General features: G+C 51.1%; 8 protein-coding genes across 8 annotated transcripts; 4 read left to right on the top strand and 4 right to left on the bottom strand.

The window, feature by feature from the left end:
- Positions 1-2,245: 2,245 nt before the first annotated feature.
- PtrM4_064820 (uncharacterized protein) lies at positions 2,246-3,735 on the top strand (the record flags this gene model as incomplete). The annotated part of the gene is made up of 5 exons (XM_066105676.1): positions 2,246-2,281; positions 2,338-2,820; positions 2,870-3,187; positions 3,248-3,406; positions 3,457-3,735. The coding sequence occupies 5 exons, from the start codon at positions 2,246-2,248 to the stop codon at positions 3,733-3,735; spliced, it is 1,275 nt and encodes a 424-aa protein (XP_065964303.1).
- Positions 3,736-4,291: 556 nt separating this feature from the next.
- On the top strand, positions 4,292-4,735 carry PtrM4_064810 (FkpA, FKBP-type peptidyl-prolyl cis-trans isomerase 1; the record flags this gene model as incomplete). The annotated part of the gene is made up of 3 exons (XM_001933188.2): positions 4,292-4,557; positions 4,610-4,651; positions 4,708-4,735. The coding sequence occupies 3 exons, from the start codon at positions 4,292-4,294 to the stop codon at positions 4,733-4,735; spliced, it is 336 nt and encodes a 111-aa protein (XP_001933223.1).
- A 411-nt stretch (positions 4,736-5,146) lies between these two features.
- On the bottom strand, positions 5,147-5,657 carry PtrM4_064800 (DUF1903 multi-domain protein; the record flags this gene model as incomplete). Its single annotated transcript, XM_001933187.2, has 4 exons — positions 5,147-5,194; positions 5,298-5,325; positions 5,404-5,511; positions 5,590-5,657. 4 exons carry the CDS (start codon positions 5,655-5,657, stop codon positions 5,147-5,149), a joined length of 252 nt encoding a protein of 83 aa, XP_001933222.1.
- Positions 5,658-7,190: 1,533 nt separating this feature from the next.
- PtrM4_064790 (uncharacterized protein) lies at positions 7,191-8,231 on the top strand (the record flags this gene model as incomplete). The annotated part of the gene is made up of 1 exon (XM_001933185.1): positions 7,191-8,231. The coding sequence occupies one exon, from the start codon at positions 7,191-7,193 to the stop codon at positions 8,229-8,231; it is 1,041 nt and encodes a 346-aa protein (XP_001933220.1).
- Positions 8,232-8,907: 676 nt separating this feature from the next.
- On the top strand, positions 8,908-12,501 carry PtrM4_064780 (RAD18, RING-finger-containing E3 ubiquitin ligase; the record flags this gene model as incomplete). Its single annotated transcript, XM_066105675.1, has 5 exons — positions 8,908-9,186; positions 9,279-9,398; positions 9,454-9,546; positions 9,604-10,420; positions 10,475-12,501. The coding sequence occupies 5 exons, from the start codon at positions 8,908-8,910 to the stop codon at positions 12,499-12,501; spliced, it is 3,336 nt and encodes a 1,111-aa protein (XP_065964302.1).
- A 1,284-nt stretch (positions 12,502-13,785) lies between these two features.
- On the bottom strand, positions 13,786-14,652 carry PtrM4_064770 (Herpes-BLLF1 multi-domain protein; the record flags this gene model as incomplete). Its single annotated transcript, XM_001933183.1, has 1 exon — positions 13,786-14,652. One exon carries the CDS (start codon positions 14,650-14,652, stop codon positions 13,786-13,788), a length of 867 nt encoding a protein of 288 aa, XP_001933218.1.
- Positions 14,653-16,800: 2,148 nt separating this feature from the next.
- On the bottom strand, positions 16,801-18,271 carry PtrM4_064760 (uncharacterized protein; the record flags this gene model as incomplete). The annotated part of the gene is made up of 2 exons (XM_001933182.2): positions 16,801-17,769; positions 17,822-18,271. The coding sequence occupies 2 exons, from the start codon at positions 18,269-18,271 to the stop codon at positions 16,801-16,803; spliced, it is 1,419 nt and encodes a 472-aa protein (XP_001933217.2).
- Positions 18,272-20,608: 2,337 nt separating this feature from the next.
- PtrM4_064750 (uncharacterized protein) lies at positions 20,609-23,173 on the bottom strand (the record flags this gene model as incomplete). Its single annotated transcript, XM_066105674.1, has 1 exon — positions 20,609-23,173. One exon carries the CDS (start codon positions 23,171-23,173, stop codon positions 20,609-20,611), a length of 2,565 nt encoding a protein of 854 aa, XP_065964301.1.
- Positions 23,174-23,285: the final 112 nt, after the last annotated feature.

The raw sequence follows: 23,285 nt of genomic DNA, 5'->3' as shown, positions 1-23,285 counted from the left end.
TGGCCTCTTCTGCTAAGGACCAGAGGACGGGGGCAACGCATTAGCACGGATGGTGGCGGGTTTGGAAATATCAGCACGTTGAATGGAACATGCTATAGCTGCCTGACTATCACACTACGCACTAGAAGGGACTTCCGGTCTTGTTATAGCTTTTGCTCATCTCTATGTGTATGCTTTCAGTCTTGACGTGGTTTTATGTGCGATCAGAACCCTTTTCAAGAATCACCACCGGAAACGAGCCGGAATCCTCTTTTGGAAGGGATACATTTATATCTAACCTCGTCACCCGAATACTGCTGCTACTTCATACATCCACAAGCGCAAATAGGAACAACAGATCGCATCTCATATATTGCACTGACGAGACAGGTACCATATCACTTGTTACAGCCTCATAACCTGGCTCAACCCCTGTTGTTCTTTTACTTATTGATAACGATTTCACGTTAGAACAGAACGTTCATTGTTTCTCGAGCGCTGCCCGATTGCCGACGCCGGCTTAGCAAGTTTCGTATTTACATATGCATACCTGCTGAATCGCAAATAGAGCCATAGACGATATCAATACTGCTAAAATTTGAATGGCAAGTGACCTCTACGCAATCCAAAAGCGGTAGTGAATACCCATACAGCCAGTGTAAAGCATCGACGGACAGGATTGTTGGTTTCTTCATACCAGCGATGGCATATGTCCAATCAATACCCGGGAACCCGGTTCTGACGGATGAAAGGCATACTGTGTGCTGGCATTTTGGTCCTCTTGTGTAGCCAGCATGACAGCCTGATAGGTCTGGTACGGAGCCCGACATTGGAATTAGCCAGGCTGAAGTACCAGGGTCGGTGTGGTGACGCAATAACATGATAGCCTACCAGTAAGAGTGAAGATCATGTTGCCCTGCATTCATCAAATCAAATCAGTGAAGATTCATTTCTACCGGTCATCGTGATGGCTGAATTGACATGTTAGCCGATTGGGGTTATTGAACGGCCCAACACTGCCACAGTCGCGTGGCCCTTTCGCATGGAAGTAGGTAAAATTTGCCTTCTGAGAATGGCGACTAAAAGTGCACGACGTGTTAACTGTACTACTTCAAACTCCAACCTTCTTTTTGGTGATAGAGAAACGCTCCCGAGTGGTTGCTTGGTTCCGATGTTGCATGTATGGCATGGAAAAGACTCACGAGACACATTCAGCCTCCAAGATGATGGTTGCTATTTGGAGACAATGGCTCCCTAGGGAAGAAAAGCACAATCCCATCTACGCCGTCTGAAACTAGTTTTTCCATTAAATTTTAGACCCATAGTTTGCATTAGGCGTTCCTCATTGCCCAAGTGAGCATCTTCCTCGAGCTTTCCAAGGTTGTTTCGCACGCTTTCACTTATCACTGCATTACCCCAACCTACTAAATTACAACAAGTCAAGATCATCTTGGGCTTCCATATAGCCTTGGAAAAGCATTTCGATCTGAAACAGTTCATCTTATATCTCATAGTACAAAGCGTACACACTTACACAGTCTGCGTGCTCACATACCTACCAAGATACCTTTCCGGATATCTCATGGAAGATAAGTCGAAGCATAATCTCCCACAACCAACCAGACGGACGTCTTTCATTGAATGGAATCCGGAATATGCTACCCGTAACTCTATCCCTCACGTCGGTGACCCATTATTCTCAGTCTGGCTGGAGGAGCAGAACGGCGACCGCGACGTTCGAGACGTATTCTTCGAATATACGGAAGGGCCTGTTCCCTCTCGAGAAGTAGAGCAAGCAAAACTTTTTTTACGAAAGGATACTGCCAAAGAGTGTGATCTGAAGCGAAATGATCGGGCATGGGTTGAATGTCGCAAGAAGTCGAAAGAGAATTGCCAGGGCTTGCCAGAAAGACTCTCAAACGCAGAGTTGACTGAAGCCCGCAAACAGTGGGCATGACTATGCTACCATTACATGATCAGACTCAGAGAACGCTAACATTGACCAGGCCATTGAACCAGTCGATAACTCTGATTTTGTTCGGCGCTTGATGTGAGTTTCTTTTGATCTTAAATATGCGTCTTATACTTTGGTCGTGACTCCCTTCGGAGGTCACGAATATCGAGATGAGAGTATGCAAGCTGTTAACTTGATCACTGAACTGTTGCTAGTTATAGTCAGAATCCTACACCAGACTTCCTCATCGCCCTTATCATGACAATATCCTGTTCTGGGAAGGAAGCTCTAAGAGAAGCCATATGCCATCACATGGCCCGTGAGTATGCAATCAAGGTGGAGGTACCTGTGTGTAATACAATTTCGAGCTCATACAAGCCGTCGTTTCTAATATAAAAGAATAGCCCGGAAGATTTCAAACATTCCGCCTGATGCTCAGTCTTCCTTATCTCATGCTAAGGGAAAAGCCCATCCAGTCAAGCCAATCACTCGATCTAGAATCTCAGGAGAAACTTACGGCATACGATCTATCATTCTTGGTCGATCCTGCGGCAACCAAGAATCCAACCCGCTTTGTGATTAAGGAAGCACATGAGACTGTTGCCATATTTGGGCGCAAGGACCACAACTGGACTGGTTACGCATTTTCCGCGCCACACATGGACATGGAGAGTGAAACTGATAACGGCGATGAGGATGAATGCGACGAGGAAATGCCAAACGTGGACTTGTTCGTCTCAGGTAGATCTGATGAGGTTATAGATCCCAACATCACGATATATGATCCGCGAACATATTTTCTACGCACTTTTGAAATCCGAATCAAGGTCATCCAGAAAGAGTATGGTTGGCTTGTTAAAGAGCTCCAGAATTTGACCACATGTTGGGTAAGTACTCGACACGTACAGTTCTTCCATGATCTAACGGCCAGACTAGATGAAAAGCAAAGTGTATACATTTGGCGTATCTGCTCTACTGCATGATCAAGACCAGCGAACAAGTCTAAAACAGACTCTAGAGGATTTGGTAAACCTGAAAGGAGTCCTGCAAGACGTTCGCTCACACTTGGCTGACACGTTACTAGCGTGGAGAGATTTCAGCAAAGACGACGGACACATATCGGTTTTCTCGGATATGACTGCTGAAGATGCGAACAAGGCACTAGAGGGAATCAAGCACTCATTTGCACAGTTGGGGTTGTTGGAACAGAAGCTGGGTCAACTCCACAGGCAATGTATAGACTCGGCGGATGTCGTGCGTCAGCCCGTAAACACGCGTTTTTGTGGCGGTGCCTATCTCTAACAGTATCAATAGCTTACGCTACGCATGGAATCCGAAAACTACCTACTTGGTCGTCATATGCACGAACTGAACTTCAGAACAACCGAACTCGCCGGAAAAACGACACAAATAGCTTTACGCAGCCAGCAAATTGCAGAAGAAACGAACCGCACCACTCGTACCAACGTACAGGTTCGTCATTTACATTCGAATTGTCTTTCATCAGTACTTACAGATGATAGCTGCTCATGATCACGACACCTTTTGCCTTTGCCCTGCAATACTTCTGCGGCGATAGCAACTTCTTCTCCATCGAGCGCACACCTAAGGCTTTTGTGATATCTCTTGTAGTGTTATTCCTCGCCCTTCCAATCGTGAATGTTTCCGTGGACGCTCTTCATCAGGGTAGGAAGGCTTTACTACAGTGGGTGGCTACGAAACTCGGGCGAAAGGGTGGACCAGCAGATGATGAACAGCTTGATCCGAAATCTCTTGATACTGATTTTACTGAAGTTGTATAACGTAGCGTCGCATTTACTTTGCACGACTTCTCTTCAGTCTGGCAAAAGATGCAAATCCTCGCGTAACTGTAGATGATTTCTTCATGGACAATGTAGAACGGAAGAGTAGCCTTGACTGTTAGATTGTTGGGTATACAGATGAGTAAGACAATGTATGCCGATGAAGGCGACCGATAGCCTTGCGTAAAGATCAGATAATAGCATAACTCAATAAGACGGAGATATGGATACTTCATTACGGCTTACCAAACGCATGTCTCAGCACGCAATCCCAGGTAAGCAATCCATCCGCCCGCGTGGTCAAACAATTGGCCGTCTTCGACGTACCTAGCCCGATGACTCTGCCCTTGCAGGATGCATGAGGCTGTGCACCTGACGATCTGCACCCCACCCCACCACCCCCACTAGAAGCTACCCCTCCATTTGCCTTGCTTTCTCTCACCCATAACAACCCTCCATCCTCCACCAATCTCTCAGCCCACACATGAGAACCTTCCTTAACCTTTCCTCCTACCACCGCGCAACTACTCGAGCCTTTACCACAACCGCACGCGCAATGGGTGTCCAGAAGACGATTCTCCAAGAGGGCAACGGCCCCAGCCCGCAAAAGGGCGACCAGGTCACCATGGAGTACACAGGCTGGCTCAAGACGGCGGACAACGGCAAGGGCAAGCAGTTCGACAGCACAACCGGTCGTGGTCCGTTCAAGACACCCATCGGTGTTGGCCGCGTCATCAAGGGCTGGGATGAGGGCGTTGTGCAGATGAAGCTTGGCGAGAAGGCAAGGCTGGACATCAGCTCCGACTTTGCTTACGGCGACCAGTGAGTTAGCTGCGTGTGGTAGGGTCGGATTGATACTAATGATGCACTTCAGAGAGTTCCCCGGTCTGATTCCTCCTCACTCTGACCTCATCTTGTAAGTCTTGACACTGCAACCGTGCATATAACACGTCCATACTGACATGATCATAGCGAGGTTGAGCTCAAGAAGATCAACTAGGCGATGACATTCCCACTGGCGACTTGGACTCCTACAGTCCGATTGCATGGTAGCAGGGAAACTTGCGCTTCATCTAGCACATAGGAGCCATGAATACAGATGACAATTTCAACCAAACCACTGAAGCTCTCCACAAGCCTCGTTTCCATGTGTTGAACCCGATGCTTTTGATTTCTGAGGAGTAATTTGTGGCGCATAGGACCTTTGTAAGGCTGTAGAAGTACTGCATTGCACCGTGTGTGACATGTGCCGAAATATGGTTGAAAGTCAGACCAAGAGCTTTGCTGTAGTCCCTTGTGTACCACTAGCTCCCCAAGAAATCCCAATATTGTTACAAAAGTCACAGATGCGCGCCAAACGCCGTACTCATGCGGAGTGGAGATATCGTACACCTTTTCGTAGCCCAAATGACTAACCAAACCAGCCCTTGTTCTTCCTTGCTTCTTTCCTTGCAGCTTGCTGTGGATCCGTTAGCAACTATTCGCGCCGTCTGCACGACTCAATATAGGGAATTCGTGTGCACAATGACCATGCGCCTCAGGTCGGGATATAGGCAACGTACCCATTGTTCTTTGCAGTCGCGATACGCCCTATTGAACACCAAGTCAGCTTACCATCCCAAGACTTCCCTCCCTAATTCCCCTTTGCGCATTGTATGTTCCACTCACTGGAAGAAATCCGAGCACATTGCCCGCTCACCCCCGTTCCTCTTCAAACACTTTATGCTCCTATCTGCCGCCTCCTGACATGGGTCGTAGTACTCGCTGTACGCCTTGCTGTGCACCCAAGAAATCAGTATTCAGCAGCAGTTGCGTGCATGTATGGGGAGCGTTTGCGACTCGGTGGCGGCGTACTTGTCGAACTTGTTTGCTTTGGGACCAACCCATTCGTCGGCCTTTGAGGGCGTGGGTTTTTCGGACATTGCGGGGAGCAAGGAGAGGGGACGCGCGCTAGGTGTCGTGATCAGGCGATTGGATAGCAAGACGTGTGGGCACGGTAGTTTGGGGTTTTTGGGGGGAAAGTTGGATGGGGAGGCCGCGGAGGTGCGGTATCGATAAGAATGAGAGATTTACGAGAGCATTCGCCCTGGCCCAGCAAGTGCGCTTCATGCGCATATTTGATATTGTCGTGAGCTTGTTTGTTAAGAATTTCAAGACAGTTTTGTTTCTAATTGCATCAACATCTTACTAATGTATACAATATAGAACATAAAGGTGTACACAGCCATTATACCTCTAGCTCCATCATATCACACAAGGCAATAGTTAATAGCTCTAGCTTGGCCTGAGAGTTGTCTCAACGCAAACTAAGAATGATCTGCCGCATGGAAACTATATTAACCACGCTGTCGTCTTGGGCATAGGTGGTTATCGCCATGTGCGGAGCTTTGTGTCTCTTTTCATTGTACTGTGCTTATAGACCAAGCTCTACTTAACCTCTGAGACATATCCACTTCTCGAGGGTTTGAGACTTCTGTGAACAGCTGCCAGTGTATTTTAGGTAACATGAAGTGATGCGTTAATTAGCCGTGTGGAGCATTTAAAGAAAGTCGGCTAGGCCAGAGGATCAATGGGCTTCTTAGTAAGAGCAAGTACAAACAGTGCCTGTTCCAGACATCGAGGTCGAGTATCTGGTTGCGACTAGAATCCAAGAAGGTTCGATCAATATAATACATTGTGGTTCAAGACCTCTCTTACCTGTAGTGCACAAAGCGGAAAGTACACATATATAGGTTGCCTGTGGAGTAACAATGTCATACAATTTCACGTCCAGAAGTCTAGACGGTCTTCGTCAAGCGAATGATCAAATTCGGACAGGTTTGCACAATGACATGAACCGTGGATGCGACTTGGTCCAGTCACGCACCCAAGGCCCTTTCGTCTCAATCGCTTTCACTCAGTCAGCTTATCAGCTATCGGTTCAATCACATCCGCATTGACCACTAGCTCGCATTACAGAAAATGGAGTGGCAAGGTGGGTGCCCAACAACGAAGCTCATGTGTAATAGTGTCTGGATTACATGGGAAAGCGTTCACGTATTAGTTCAGGCTCTACCAAAGCTACTTCTACATGCTGTTGGTCTCGAATGTGCGAGTGAAATGTGCCTTCCGCGATCAATTTCTGTTGTGTACATGCCGAGACTGCACTCTTGAACCATGAACTCGACACAATCTCTGACTGTTACTGATATTAGATCCGCGCCGTTATCCTAGATTACCTTATTACTCGTCCGCACTGTATTCACTTAATAGTATCACTCGTCCGCATTGTATTCACCTAGTAGTGTTGCTGTTCCTTCCGCATTGTTTCTTTCACTGTGCTCTGACCTTGAGCAAGTTTTCCAAACAGCTCAACCAGAAATTTCTTTCCACTGTCTATATCTTTAAACTCCCCACCCTCTCAATCCTATCCACAACTCGCTATCCCCTCCTTTCTCAGAGATCAACTATCAACCATGGATCAACAAACTCTACCAACGACTGCTCCGGCGGTGGGCGCTGTGGCGTTCGACCCTAAGGAGCACCTTATCTACAAGGATACACCGGCGACCCATACTATGCGAGAGATTGGTCAGCGCGAAGATATCGGTATCTCACGTGTTGCTGTCACTGAGCCTTTCGCTCTATTCTCTCCTGCAGCAATTCAGATCATGCGTTCCGAGATCGCCCAGCCCGAGGTGGTGCAGAAGCATAGCTTCAGCAGCAACATTGCGGCCAACCAGCTTCGTGGATATGCTCGGGATTACGCCCCATTCACCTACGCGGCTTGGAACCATCCTGAGACAGCGGCCATTGTTTCCAAGCTGGCCGGCATCGAACTAGTTCCGTGGGGAGACTACGAGATTGCACATATCAACCTTTCCTCCAAGTCCCAACAGCAGGTCGAGGCCGAGCTCAAGGAATTTCACCAAGCCGAACATGATGCAGACGAGGGAATCGAAGTGCATGTCAAGGAGAAGCCAATTGTCGGCTGGCACAAGGACTCATACCCTTTTGTCTGCGTCCTGATGATGTCTGATGTCACTGGCATGATCGGCGGCGAGACGGCTCTGCGCACTGCCAACAACGAAGTGATCAAGGTCCGTGGTCCTAGCCAAGGTAGCGCAGTCATCCTCCAGGGCCGCTACATCACGCACCAGGCACTTCGTGCTGTGGGTGCAAAGGAGCGCATCACTGCTGTCACGTCTTGGCGTCCTCGTTCACCTTTTACCCGCGACGATTCTGAGCTACGCACAGTTCGAGGCATCTCGGATCTGAGCGAGCTCTACTATGACTTTGCCCAGTATCGACTGGAGATTTTGGAGGCTCGCATTCGCCACTCAGCTGAGGAGATGCGTGCTCATCGTAGGGAGGGCAAGAAGTTCAACACGACTAATCACAAGACCCTTCTCAAGGATCTGTATGAATTTCTAAAGCATACTGACGATGAGATTGTTGAAGAGGAGCAGGTTCAGAAGGGTGCCGTTGAGGGCGAGGAAGACATTCCAGATGTCTAACTCAGCCACGAGACGATGTAGAGGAAGCCGTCGGGTTGAGGAGGGCATTTCAGATGTCCAAGTCAGCCACAAGGCGAGCTGGTAGGGGGAGTAAGCCGTCATGGTCAAGGAGGACATTTCAGATGTTCAATCCAGCCAAGAAGACGGGCTTGCACGCAGTGTAGAAAGTTTGAGATTGAGTGAGAGTTAGGCTGTAGTATGTTCAGTAGTGTTTACTATAGTCTGCTATTGGTGTGGGGTTGGGACACGAGTCGGTGGAGAATTGAGAGTCGCGTGCCCGACGTCATTGGCTATTAATGGCCCCAATAGATAGCGTTGTCCAATAAAATTATGCCACTGTATAAGAGAGAATTGCTTGTGAATGCTTGTGAGAATGGTTGGTGGTCGTTCATGGTGATCAAAGGCGCTAAGGAAGGAGATCAAGTGAAAGGTGACGGCTGCTGCGGCAAACGTCCGGAGAGCAAGGGCGGTTGCGACCGAGCGCCAACGTGCTTAGTTGACTAGCATGTCCGCTGCTGCATGCATAACCACTGCCAGCGATAGTCATTCTGCAGTCTACAAGGGCAGAGTCCCATGTGAGCAGATGCACCTTCTTTCCCACCCTAGCTGCACTTGGACGTAAGAAGGTGAGAGCGAAAAGTGAGTGTGTGTGAGAGAGCACGCAACAGAGCCCACCATGGACAGTCGAGCGTCGCCAACCCCGCCCACGGCCCGTCCCAGGAATTCGTCGTCGTCGATTACCTCGACAACGGCTTCACATGCCGCCTCGACGTCGCAAACCAACGGCATGCCTACGAATTCACGCACCGGCCGCGGTGGCACCCCAACCGCCACCCGCTCTGCATCCAAGCTCGTCGACCAGGACAAGCCGACACGGGCTGCGAGCAAAGACAGCCTCAAGCAGAAGATGCTGAGCAAGAAGGATGACGCCCCCCAGCCAAGCCGGGCAGATGAGGTATGACACATGCAAAAGAAAGAAGAAGAAATATATATATATATATATATATATATGCCATGCCGAAGCGACAACAGACTAACATGCCACAGCAGCTCAAGGCGCTCAAGTCCGAGTTTGACAGCCTGCGCACCCATCTCACATGCAAGATCTGCGACCGCTTGCTCTACCAACCTTACACCATATCGTGCGGACACACGTACTGCTATACAGTAAGCCACGACTGTCACGCACCGTTGCAGTCATCGACCGCTAACATGCACACAGTGTCTTTGCACCTGGTTCGTCAGCAACAAGGCCCGCAAGACATGTCCCGACTGCCGCATCGTCGTAAAGGACGTGCCGGCCCCCGCCTATGTCGTGAGTGAGGCCACAGATATTACACGGCCGACCTTCATAACTAACTCAATTCTTCAGATCAGAGACATGACGGGCGTCTTCATCGCCCGCGCCGAACTGCTGCCGCTAGGCGAGAGCATCGAAGACCACAAAAAGTGGCAAAAGGACGAGGCCGACGCTGTGCAGCAGGACAAGGACAACAAGGACTCGCGCACTGGCGGCCTCTTCAAGGGCTGCTTCAGGCTTTCACACCAGCGCATTCCCTCACTACAAGTTGTGCGCGACCAAGAAGACGGCGTCGACCGCTGTCCACTATGCACGTGGGAGCTCGAGGACGGTGGCTGCACGCAATGCGGCCTCATCTTTGACGAGACAGGCGAAGTCTCGTGGGGCGACAGCTTCACAGGCTTCAGCGACATGGACGAAATGTCAGAACACGACGCCGACGACCCCGATGCCGAGATGGACATGCACGACGTCGACTATGACGGATATGACGATGCACTCAACGAATGGGGCCAGTACCCTCCTGACCAAGGCTCATTCATGATGCGTCGATTCCTCGAGGGCGGCATACCACCCAACGCAGCCGCCTTTGCAAGGCGACGTCCCCTCTCACACAGCGAGGCCGGCAGCCGGCGCTCATACTCACAGAGCATAGTCTCGGACATGTACGGCGATGAAATGGACACGGTCGAAGAGGAGGACGAGGACGGTGCAGAGGAAGACTCCTCTATGAACGACTTCATCGACGACGACGACGTACCAGGCTCGACCTCACCAAGTGCCGCGTCGTCTACACCAGGCCCCGTGCCTCAGCCGACCACCAACAGGGCGCGAACACAGGCCAGGGCACGTCGTATCGTCGAATCGGAATCCTCCTCTAATCGCTCAAGTGTCGTGGAGGAGGAAGACGAAGACGAAGAAGACGAGGGGCCAATTCGCAGAGACAGGAGGAACCCCGCTCAGGCCCGCGTTCTGAGTCGCGCCAACGGCTCCAGGTCCTCCCATGAGACTGCTTCGTCAACATCTACTGATGTCTCTACCGAAGAACTCGACGAGGATACCCAGGCTTTGCTACGAGATCAGGGGTGGATGTTGCAGCGGGACGACGATGATGAGATGGGGGAAGAGGATGAAGACGATAGCGATGGAGGAAGGACGACCGTTGGGTGGGAGCCGCTCGCGAACTCAAATGACAGAAGCCGAATGGGCGGTTCTCTAACACCTACTGCAGATCGTCCTCGGCCTAGCGCCTCTATACGACCACCTTCGCGAACCGGTAATGTTCGCGTCTTGAATACCTCGCGTGGCCTTCGCCAAAGACCTTCTGGTGTCCCAGCTTCAGGAACACATTACGAAGATGGCGAAGCGGATGACGATGACTCGGACCAAGATGGCGATATTGATCTGGCCATGAATGCGTTGCGAACGCGCCGCTCTCAAGCCCATATGCGAAACATTGCAGCCTTCTCGAACCCTACTCGCTTCAACAACCGCGGGCCAGCACCTGCCGACGGGACAAACGAAGCCGACACTGATGAAAACTCGGACAATTCACAACAAGGACATGGGCGACGAGTGCCTCGTATGGCTCGCAGAGAATACGATCCACGCATTAGTTGGATGTTTGCTGCTCATCAACAAGCACTCCAGCAGCACCAAATGGCGGGCGCTTTGATAGATGTGGAGCCACGGGCCATCACTCCGCTTTCTCGCCCTCGAACGAGAAACAGAAATCGGCCAAGCCCAGCACAAGCCTACTCTCCCTTCTTACCCCCTACGCGCCTCAGGACACCGTTGATGGACAACACTTCAAACCTCGTCATGGACCCACGAATGCCAGTATCACCACCTCGACGAAGTGCCATGTCTCCGGGCCTGCCGACCATGGCCAACACAGGGAACATGAGCCGCTTTGAACGTGCACCTTCTGTTAGCTCTAATAGCAATGCTTCTACTATCTTAACCCCTGGTACTTCCACACCTTCATCCCAATACTCTATCGATTCCATTGCCCAGACACAGGCTGCTGCGGCAATGGATATAATAGATCGTCCCCAAAGCCGCGTCAATGCCCGTCCTTCTTCGGCAAATAGCAGAAGGAACTCGGGCAATTTTGGTGGAGCAAACTCCTTTCCTCATGCTAGCATGGGATTACACGTTCAGGGCGGGGCTCTTCCTCCCTTCACTGCACGTGGTAACCCCTGGGCGGCATTCGTACAGGCCCGCGGGGTTAGGAACCGCAACTCACGCCAGGTCCTCCGTGACCAGTCTTCTGTGGCCACCCTACGGCCCGTGAACTCTCGCGTGAACGTTCGAGAAGCTGGCGGCAACCCACCGCAAGGCATGAGACCTCAACCATCCAGGCTCAACCTCCGGTCGCAACCATCCAGGCGTCAACTTAACAATCAGACATCAACGCGTACTTTGCGTGCAAATGAAAATGGCCGACCTCCTCCATCGCCTACCCAAAACACGCCAGCGGCTACACAGCCAGCTGCCCGCCCAGCCGGGTTGACAGCGGACGAACGCAATCTCCGAGCTCGAGAGCTCATTGAGACTAGGAGACAAGCACTCGGACAGCGGGACAATAGTGTCCCCGCGCGCACCAACCCGTTCACCCAAGGTTTCCAACGCCCTGCCAACCCCATCGGCCAAGCCCACATGCAGCAACCAGCAACCGCACAGCATGTGAGGAGTAACTCGAACGAATCTGTCAATTCGACCGGTACCGTGCAGGGCTCTCCTGGGTCGCCAGTGCTCGGACGGCGCCGCAGCAACCGCAACATGCTCAACGCTCCGCCATCGGGCGCCATTCCGCAAACACAAGGAGTCTATAATGCTCCGACGAATGGATACACCAACAGCTACTATCGTCCAAGACAGGGTAGCGATGCATCTGCAGCATACGAGACAAGCCTCCCTACCAACACCAGGAACATGAGTCCTATGATGGCAGGTCCGCTCATCTAAAAGGTTGCATGGTGGCCATGAATGGAACTATATTTTCTTATGTTACACGGTTTTTGACAGGGCGTTAGAGGAGGGTGGTACGTCAAACATTCCTTTAGCATTTGTTTTGGTTGGGCATGGCTTTTCTTTCGCATGGAACATGAGTAAAGCTTGTTTATTTCCTTTCCAGTTTCTGTTTTAGCGGCATCAAAATGGACTGAGCGACGTTGTTGAAGCATTTACTGGCGTCATTCATTTGGGCACGATACCATGGCATTCAGCGATTGAGATAAGGGGGGGTGGGGAGCATATTCGGATAGCTGCATTTGGGACACAATATGAGTTTATTCCATGATGATGCAATGTCCTTCACACCTGCCATGTTGGGATTTGGTTCATTCCTGCCATGTTGGGATTTGGTTCATTCCTGAGTTTCAAAGGCATTAATGATCGCCATGCCACACTCTACACACTGTAACAACCACCAACTCACATGAAACGCCGTGGTGAGACGTATGATGAGTTGCACTGGAATGCAGGGAATTTGATGTGCTTGGAATGTTGGTCATGAATTGGTCATGAGACTGAATTTGCTATGATGCTGTACTACACTGCCATGATAATAATTGCAATTTATTCCGGTACCATGCCACGTACCGCGCTCCATGGCTCCCGACCCTGCGTCATATACCTCTGATAAAGTCCATAACTCCTGCTGTATGCGTGGTACGATTGTGTAGATATATCAATCTAGCTTTGTCCATCATAGCCGTGCGTGCGCTCGCTCGGTGCTCAAAATGTAAAAGAATATAAAGTAGATACTTTATAAGGTACGGGGCCGTGAGCAATCATGTCATCTCCCCAAAACAGAATGTAAAGGTCATAATAACCTGGTTCCACTACTATAAACACATAAAGTGATGTTGAAGCGAAAGTTGAAGCCCCAGCGAGACCCCAATGGCTGCACTTGAGGCTGCCACCAGACACATGTGGGCATTAGAGCTCAGTAAACGCCGTTACTAGCTGGAAATGCGGATCTTGGTTTATCTGTTTTGAACAATGTTTATGGCCGTTCCATTACCCATAGCCATGAGCGATGTATGAGCCGAAAGGTACTGTGTCCTAGAGTACAGAGGATGTGCAGTTGCGTGGAGGGGTCGGTACTGTTACATGGCGACAAAGTGATCTGACGTCTCATCTGCAACGTAGATGATACTGTGCATATCATCCGTTAGTTGCTGGATGGTAACAGGGCCGAATCGGAATACCTACCGGAGATGGTAAATTCAAAGTGACATGGTCAAGCTAGTCCATGTAGAAGTCACCCTTGAGGATACGCTCTTGCATGGCATCGGGAACCCTGGGCTTTGGCATCTCGCGGGCAGGTGGCTCCATAATAGTAACGCTCTTAGCACGGTGGTGTGTCGTTCCGGAGGGATTCAGCATCGGAGAGGGGCCGGAGACGGAGCCCCGCTCGGCTCGGGACCGGAGGTTCTCAGCGAAATTGTAACCTTCGCCTGTTGAGGACGATGTTAGCGAGTAGTTTTCAAGCAAGTACTCGGGTTGCTCTGCAATGGTGGAGGGCCAGATGTGCGAAATGGAAGCGGATCGGCGCGAATGGGAGTGGGAGAAAGGACGAAGCAATGTAGAGGAAGAGGGCAATGACTGCGACAATGAAGACAGACCTCGACCTCGACCAGTCGGGGGAGAGGAAGCTTTATGGATGGGTGGTCTACCATTTGGGTTCCCAACGCCTCCGTTGCTCTGCCTAACATCCCGCATTGCACGAGCTCCGAAGCTCAGGCGTCGAGCAAAGGGTGTTGCCGGGTTGCTGCTGCTGGTCGATGCGGAAAGAGCATAATCATCCTCAAAGGGGCTCTCATCGACCGAGCCAGAGTTGGCACTGGAGATGCTCTCGGTGCGGGTCCGTGGGGTCTGGAGGAAGGGTGACGTCTGGCCAGGCGAGGCACCCAGGCCAATAGTAGTGAGCGACAACCGCCGTCGTTGAGCGTTGGCCGCAGCTGTGGTGATTGGGCCTGAGGCCTGGATTGGCTGGCCTACATAGCTGTTGGACCGGCCAAACAGGTCCTGGAAAGTCTGGCTCGTGACTGAAGCACGCCTGCGGCCATCCGGCGAGTGGAGAGGCGGTGAGTTTCGGTCGTTGGAGGACATTGTAGGTGACAGTGGAGTGATTTCGGGTTATGGAAACGTATGTATTTAGGAGTTTAGATGCGTGCAAGTTGGAAGTGGAATGAAGTGTGAAAGTAAAGCAAAGCAAAGCAGGGAGGGTGGGATGGCAGATATGGCGGCGGACGCACGGACAGGGCCGTTATGATGTAGTACGTCAGCGGGGTATGGCGTGATAAGCGAACTACTTCTGCGAGGAAACCGCGTTGGATGAAACAAGGAGCTGTTAGGAGAGAGAGAGAGGCTAATACAACAGGTTCAGAGAAGTGTCGAAGAGGAGAGAAACAGGAATGATAGACAGGAGGTAATATCGCAGGAGAAGGGTACGGCTTGGCTGCGCTTCCTAAAGGATAGCCTGTGCGCTAGTGCTGTGAGCGGACTAGCCCATCTGCTTTCCCCGCAGTCCGTGGACAACCCATGTGGATAAAGGACGTGGCTCTTTCATCTCGCATCCAACCAGATTCCAGGGCAACTCGAGCCTAGCCGCTGCCTCCCCGCAGTCGACCCAGTTGGTCCAACCTCACGCATGAGCCCACAACGACTATCATGATGATCGGACGGCAACTTCCTAGCTAACTCAAGCTTGATATGAATCGTGCCACTAAGAAGGCTTCGTCTGTTCGCCCGCTTGGGTACCTAGTCATGCCATCATGCCATCATGGCACCCAACTACTACACGCAGCACCCGACGACCACGCCCATGTCATTGTCGTGTTTCTCCTTTCAGCTGTTAGCACACGACCTGTAAGCCCGCTCTTGGTTTAGACGACGTGCCAGGTAGTTGGGTGGCCGCGGCCATGCCAACCGGAGCTCGTGGAGCACCTGCCAAAGCCCTCCATCCTGAGATAACGCTGACTGTGCGGGGCTTACAATGAGTGTGAGATAGGCGAACCGAGGGGCCACAAACACAAGCTTCGCCTGAAAAGGCCCGTCGGTCGAACCAGGTGAACATTGCCCAAATTTAGCGCTGCTCAACGCCCCACTACGCCGCTTCGGTCCAGTTGTCTGTAACGAGAATGGAACGTAGTATAGAGACCATATGGCCACCACGCAAACTAGCGCCTGGTGGTAGCCGTCACTGACGTGTGCCGACCCGTTGACGTCGTGTTGCTGTGTAACATGCAGTTGTGCTGCTGTGCTTGGCTCTTATCGAAATCCGATACCAATCTGCCATCTTTCATGCCACAATCGGTTGAGTATCAGGCCAACATCATGGCACTGTCTGCTTGCACGTATGAGTAGCGTCGCAGCTCCGAGCATGTCGTAGTACACGGATAAAACCTCACCGCAATTTGTGGCGCATGAAAAGCGTTCAGTCCCCACTAGTATCACATGCGAAGCTCACTACAAGCTGCGCCAACTCCGCGTTGATGCATGTCGGTGCTTTCGTGAGCCAACCATCGTTCACCCTCCCAACGCCCCGGGACATGTATGCATATCAGAAGCTTGGCACTGTTTGAGTGTGGAACTTTGGGCCAGCTGACGCCCTGACTCTAGACCTGACCCTCTACCGTCGATTCCTGATCGATGCGAAGCTGGATATACTCTCGGCGAATGTCTTAACTCAGTCATTTAGTACGCCAGGAACGCTAACCAGCGTTGAGGGCTGATACTTTCCAAAGGAACAACCGTTCAAGGATCGTGCATGGATCTCATTGCTCAAACTAGTTACAAAAAGGAGGGTAAGAAGCGAAACGGGCCACAGTGAAGGCATCCGTTCTGAAAACAAAGGTACCGGCGAGCGACCATCTACTCAAAGGAAGGCGAGAAAGATAAAAGTTTAAATCTTTCGGTTGCTTGTGTACCGAAATCGAGTGCCCTGAAGAGAAAACAAGATCAAAATGGGAAAAAAGGTTGCTGAGACAGACTAAAGCCTGGCAGGCTCAGAATGACGGAAGGGATGTGACAGAAGTTAGCGCTGTGGACAACCGCAGCCCTGTAAGGAAAGCCATGAAGATATTAAAAGCGGGAGAGAAGATGAAGAAAAAGAAGGAATGGAAAAATTGCAGGATACCACCAACACCAATACGCTGAAAAGGAAGAGAAAGCAAGCAACGCCCCCACCTATGTAATACCAATGGACGTTATCCGGTGTAGCCTTCAGATATACCGGGTGTGATCAATGCGCAATCATCACTGCATTGCCCTCTTCGCTTCTCGTTCTCCAACTTCTGATCCTGGCCTCTTGCGGTTCTCGTATACGACGTTGCGGAAGATGTTCATGTACTGAGGTGGCGTTTGAGAGTCGGCAAGTTTCTTTTCGATGCCCTGTAAAGTCTGCCAGTGGTTACGATGAACGTCTTCTTGTGGCAAAGTTCCAAGTGCATCTAGAACAAAGGCAGGTTTGGCATCCGCATATGTTCCGATTAAAGCCATATACAGATTGCTTTCAACAGGATCGGACGGAGGGTCCAATCCCCAAGTGATGTTCGCGTATGCATTGACGTTACTTTCCGTGACACGGTCGAGAATCGTTATGAGCGCTGCTGCTGCCCTCACAGCTACGTCTTCGACATCAGCGTGGTGCTCGTGAAACTCATCGATCGCTTCGACTAGCGACTTGAGTGTTTTTGCACAACTAGGCACGTCAAGGCGGAATACGCCTGGGGATATGTTTGTAGGCCCATAATCGATGTACATTTTCAACGCATCGAAGGTCGACATAATACGGCTGTCGATCTTCTCGAAGAAGACACGGCTTTCGAAGTCTGGGTCGATGATCTTGCGGACTTGAAGATAAAGGCTAGGATCTCTTTTAGCGTACTGAGTGAAGAGATCTGCGAATTCCTGATACTTCTTTGAGCGTTCGGACGTGAGTGGAGATTCGGGACATCTAAACTCTCCAGGGAGTGCTGCTTCAGGCTCGAAGCAAGAAAGCATGTCGATTATTGTCTCTTTCATGTTTTGTTCGTCCTCAGGTAGGTCCTCCTCTTGATATACCCACTCCAGATCGTTGGCTATGTTTGCTAAGCCCTTTGTGTCTAGTATTTCTGCTGGCTTCACGTCTTCAATTTTCGAGCCGTCCGGCGAGAGATGAAGAGGTGTCTTGACGATGTCATCCGGTGAAGTGGAGATAATCTGATCCCCAACCCAATAGATATGCTGTAGACTGCGTTCAGCTCATAGACCAATGATTAGCGATGGATGATCATACTTTACACGCGAAGCCGGTCTCATTTGCACCACATGTACACTGTGGCCTTCGCAGCTCTCCACCTATCGCTACTGTGATATCATCGTTGAGGTAGAAGTACTTCTTTGGGCTTACTCCCGGGCTGTCTTCATCTTCTGACACCGCACAGTACTTCATTCTGATTTCCTTGTTTTCCAGTCCTCGTCTGGCCGTTCTGCGTAGGTCGCTACTGAAAGCCGAGACATTGTAATGAAGGTTCTTGGTTGATATAACTAGAGAAGGCGTAGGCGATACAGTCGGCTCGATTGAAGGAAGTGGATGGTCCGAGTCTGAGTCTGAGTCTGATGACTGTGGGTTGGCTCTTGCTGCCTTTGCGGCTCTGGCACGAGTCGTGACCATCTCCTCTCCGAGAGAGAGCTTTGAGAACTGCTCAATTTGCATGAAGAAGTTTTGTTTTCGGGGTGCTCTCATAGTAAAAGGCGACTGAGGAGCTATATACCAGTCCAACTCCTCCGGCTCCACGCCACAATCTTAGCTGATCCATCGTGTAGGCAGAGCAGGTCGTCCATCTCACGACGGCGCTTAACATGTAGGCCCTCCGTGCCTCGGGGCGTTGAGACGTGTGAAGCGGATGTGGCTTGCTCGGGGAGAACCGAAGTAAGGGAATAATAAGGTCGACGCCGCAGTGTTGCCTGGCCTACTAGAGCGAGTGCAGTAGCATGACGACGGACATTTGCCGCAATTCCGCGTACATTCGTCTTTTTGTTGCGTGAATCACCTCCTTCCGGACAGTATAACTGACATAATACCCACTTATCCGCGAGCATTCCATGTCGCGCGCCAATGGCATGGCATCACTAGGCGAAAAGCCCAGTCTTGTTTGATGCGCAGCAACACAGCCCTAACCTGTCAAGGTTAAATTAGGGGCACTCGATGATCACGACATTGCCGTCTCCAGACAATTATCTCGGTTTGCCGCCGTGCCTTGATGTCACAAATGCCGCTAAATGGTCGAGCTGAGTTATCGCAGGCCGAGTTGGGGTGATAATGCAAGGCACGGCGTTCACGCACCGCAGCAGGGGCGAGACCCGTGATTGAGGTTGCAGCAGGAACAACAAATTGGTGCAGACACGAGGATATGCCGAGGGGCTATACGCGACGTGATCGTTGCCTCAGATAATCAATACAACATCAAACTTGCGAAACCCCGATGAAGTTGCACTGTTGCAGGCAGCATAACTCGGCGATGACGGAAATTTCAGAGTAGGGCTTTGCTCCGCCTTGCGACGCCGCATGAACCCTGCAATGCCCGCTGACTGCCTGAGGGTTAAGGCTGACTGAAGTGAAGGAGTAATACACTTCTGGTTAAGCTTCTCACCGCATGCGCAAGTATATCATGTGCGGCACACGTCGACGATGCCCACACTGCTGAGGATGCCTTGGGCCGCACATAACGGGCCTAGGTAAGTAGCAGTTTGCACTCGACCCTCTGTCACGCGGCGCATTGCACTCTGCCAACACAACTGTTTGTTGTATATGATAATCCAAAAGAAGAGGGGGCACATTCGGTCATCAATACATGTTTCCATTGAACAACCGTACCTCGCTCACGCTTACGTCGGAACGGACTTTCTGCAAAGCAGCTTCACCGTTCAAACCTCGGACTACGAAGTCCAACATACCGTTGCGGCCTCCAAGCTTCGCACATGGCTTTCCGGAATACTTTAGATTAATGGGGCGGGGCAGACTTGTGCTTCTTGCATGGCCAGATCTAGTGCCGTCCATTCAGAGGATTCGAGTAACCGCCGCGCGAGAGAGAAGCGGAACAGCCCCAGGACAGCAACACCAAGAATCCGAGCAACCATAAAAATGCGTCTCAGATTGAGACAAGCCCCCAAAGATGCGAGGCGAGGCAAGCCCACCTGCGGATAAAAGTTGCGAGGCACGGGTGTCGTCGGGATCATCATTCGATAGTGACGTAGGAAGATCCAGAAGCATCCAACACTTGCTACACATACTTGGTACCAATAGCAAAATATGGGCGATGGAAAATTGTTGGCGCCGATACAACGGTTATTGATCCCTGGAGGGTCCCGAAAGAAAGCAAGGAAGGGATTCGAACAGTCAACGCTCTTGCGAACGGAGAAAATGTTTCTTCAGCTCGGGTCCCGCCCTGAATGGTGGTATGGAAGACCACGGAAATAACCCCATACCGAAGGACTACGTGCGAAACGGTCGGAAAGATGAAGTCCAGGTCTAGATGGGGTCAGTACATGCAAGCAGATTTAAGGGACCGCAGTCGCACAGGGTCCTCACCTGTTGCTACCTGTCCCGGTGTAGAATAGGCCTTCATACCCAGTGTTTAGATATGAGCTCTGGCGATATATCTGGTCTCTGCGTCTCCCTTGCTCTACAATGTATCTCATTGAAATACCACCCCACGGTAATCCGGAGAGTGTCTGGTCTGGCTTGAAACTTTCTGGCTCCGGTGATACGTATGAGCCTGCAGCTCTTTTTTGGTTTTCTGCTTCTCTCTCAGCGTCCTCTTTCTGTTCTTTGATCTTGTCACCTGCGCAACTGTCAGAAAATACCATCCCCAATCGCAATTGCATGACTCACGGAATCTTCTTTGCAGACTTTCCAACAAGCAAGTAAAGCAAGTCACCGCTCTAAACTTGACTTGCTTGGTTCAAACATAGGCTTTACTTGACTTGCTTGGGGTGATTTTTTTACTTGCTTGACTTGCTTGTATTACTTGCAAGTACTTGGATTACTTGACTACTACAAAGAGATTAAGCTACATACAAATTACCAAAACTCAGTGTTCCACTCTAGTATGTTGTAATCTCCTACAAGCTGCTCATCTGAAAGCTTAGCCTCGCTACAGTTGTACGGTTTATAACCAGCTCGCACCCATGACCTTACTAATTGAAGAGCTGCGAGTAGCTCACTGCCCAGAGCACGTCGTTTAGGTTCAAGAAGGTCGCCAAGCTCACTGAAGAGGCGCTCACAGTCGCTGCTTGATGCTGGGATAGTCATGATATCGATTGCAAACTGCGCTAAATGCGGGTATTTCGGCAGTAGTTGTATCCAGTATTGGACAGGATTTCCATCTGCGTTGTACTGCTCCTGCGTCCACTGCGGCTCTTGTGTTTTCCAGCGCTCAAACTCGTCAAGTGGAGCCTCTCGGTCATTGTTGCGGCTAAGTATAGCAATAATTGCCTCGTCTATGTTGTTGCTACTCGGCGCAGTTGTATACCGCTGGCGTGCTCGTTGAGGTTTGTATGCCGCCCAAAGCTGTTGGAACGACGCGTTGGCACTAGTAAGCCAATCAGCTTTGTCTGCCCACGCCACATCGCAGTAGTTCTTGTAGTACGGGTGTAGGCAAACAGCGGCGTAGTAAGCGGGCGAGTCGTCGAGCTTGTTGTAGTAGTCGTTGGCTTTGCTCCACGCGGCGCGGAGGTTGACGTTGAGGTGATCCTCTGGAGCCTCGGCATGAGCGTTGAAGTCGACGTGCTCGAACGGGCGCGCCCGGGCCTCAAGCTTGCTGAGTACGTACTCAAAAACGGGTATAACCTCATAGATTGCGCCGTATTTGCCATCCTTAGAGCGTCCCTCGAGGCGTTTTGTGGCGTACTTGAGCGGCTCTAAGCAGTCCTGGTACTCTGCAATCACCGCCCAGTCAGCAGCTCGGAGCCCAGTTGATCTCATCCAGTTTGGGGCGTCGGGCCGCTTATTATTCCGCTGCGCAGCGTGCGCATCTTCAAGGATAACCCTATTGATATGATGCTCAGCGTACAAGTTATACGCGGCTTGAAGCTTGGTAGCGCGCTCAAAAGCAGCATAGTATGAGTTCCAGCGAGTGACGACAGGCTTGACTGGCTCGAGTACTTTGAGACGCCCTTCAGCAGGCAGGTTGTTGTTGGCAAGGCGCTGGTAGCCACGAAAAAGCTCGTACTGTTGCGGCGTTTTGATATAGTTGATGACGTCAACTAGCACTCCAATAGGGCCATCTTTCCGCCACTCTCGCATATACTGCTCCTCGGTATTGTACTGCTCTTGAGTGTTGCCGTAGGCGTCTTTGTTGGTGCCAAATATAATAGCCTGGCCGATGAGGTTAAGCGTGTGACAACTGCAGCGGAGGCGCCGGTGAGCGGACTCAAATTCGTACTCGCGCGCGAGCGCGGCGATCGCAGTGTCGTTGTTGGTAGCGTTGTCGAGTACAAAATAGCCTAATCGGTCGCTTGTTATTCCGTATGCTGAGAGCGTCGTCGAGATAGCTTTGGCAATAGCCTCACCGGTGTGGGCGCCAGCGAGCTCAGGCAGATCGATTGGTAAGTCTCGTATTATTCCAGCTGCGTCGGCAAAGTGAGCGACTACTCCAAAGAAGCCACGTTTACCACCCTTTGTTGTCCAGCCATCAAAGCTTACGTGTATTTTGCTTACTGAGCCTGACAGGGTGTCGATAACTTGCGGTCGTATAGACCGGAACAACCTCATCACAAAGGTAGAAACGCTGGTATTACTTACCCACAACGCTGCCTCTGCCTCTGGGTTGGCAAATCTCATCATCTCTCTAAAATCAGGCGTCGTAAGTTCGCTGAGCGGGTGGTTTCGGTTAACAAGCCACATGACAGTGGCTGTTCGAAAGCCCTCTACGTCGAAGTTTCCAAACGCGTTAGCAGTGTTTTGTTGTACGTCTAAACCAGCGTCAAAAGCTTGCCGCAACGACAGCTGGCCTCGAGCTCTCTGCGCTAACTTTGGGCCATCTTTCGTAAGGTTGTGGCCAGGCTTTGGTTGGCTGAGATGGGTGGCTGCTGAGGTTGTAGCCTGAGTAATGTTAAACAAACCACCACGGCCAGCGTCGATAGTTTTGTGTACATGGCAGTACTTGCACACAAACCAGATTCGAGATGTAGCATGGCGCTCAACAACGCGGTAGCCATACTGAAAGATCCAACTTTTTGGGCGCTTAGAACGCGCCAATGGCTTGATAAAATCAGGTAAACGTGCCCAGTCAATGCCGTCAAAGTTCTCAACTAGTGCGCTGTTTGTCTCATCCTGACCACCCTCTCCAGCCTCAGTTGTAGCCACCGTGCCAGCTCGGCTGCCCTCGGTGGGCGCGACAATCTCAGCCTCCGCCTGCGACTCTAAGAACTGCAACTCGAAGGTAGGTATTGGCGGCGAGGCGTTAGCCTGGCTTGCGGCAGCTAGGGTTTTGCGAGGTGATCGACGCTGAGGTCTAGGCTTAGATGCAGGCTTAGATGCAGGCTCAGGTGAAGCCTCAGGAGTTGAGGCGACGTTGTTGGTGGCAGCGGCTACTTTCGTACGTTTGCTCCGAGCAGAAGTTTGTGGTAGGCGACGTTTGGCCATATTGGGGGTATCAGGGCAGTATAAATCACTGGAAAACGCGTTGCTATAGGGGATACTGCATTGCGATAGGCTTCTAGACAGGCGTACGTCGAGATTGGAGCAATGCGCTAGA

This window comes from Pyrenophora tritici-repentis, chromosome 2 (assembly GCF_003171515.1).
Source record: "Pyrenophora tritici-repentis strain M4 chromosome 2, whole genome shotgun sequence".
NCBI classification, from domain to species: Eukaryota; Fungi; Ascomycota; class Dothideomycetes; order Pleosporales; family Pleosporaceae; genus Pyrenophora; species Pyrenophora tritici-repentis.
This window is presented reverse-complemented; position numbering and strand designations above follow the sequence as displayed.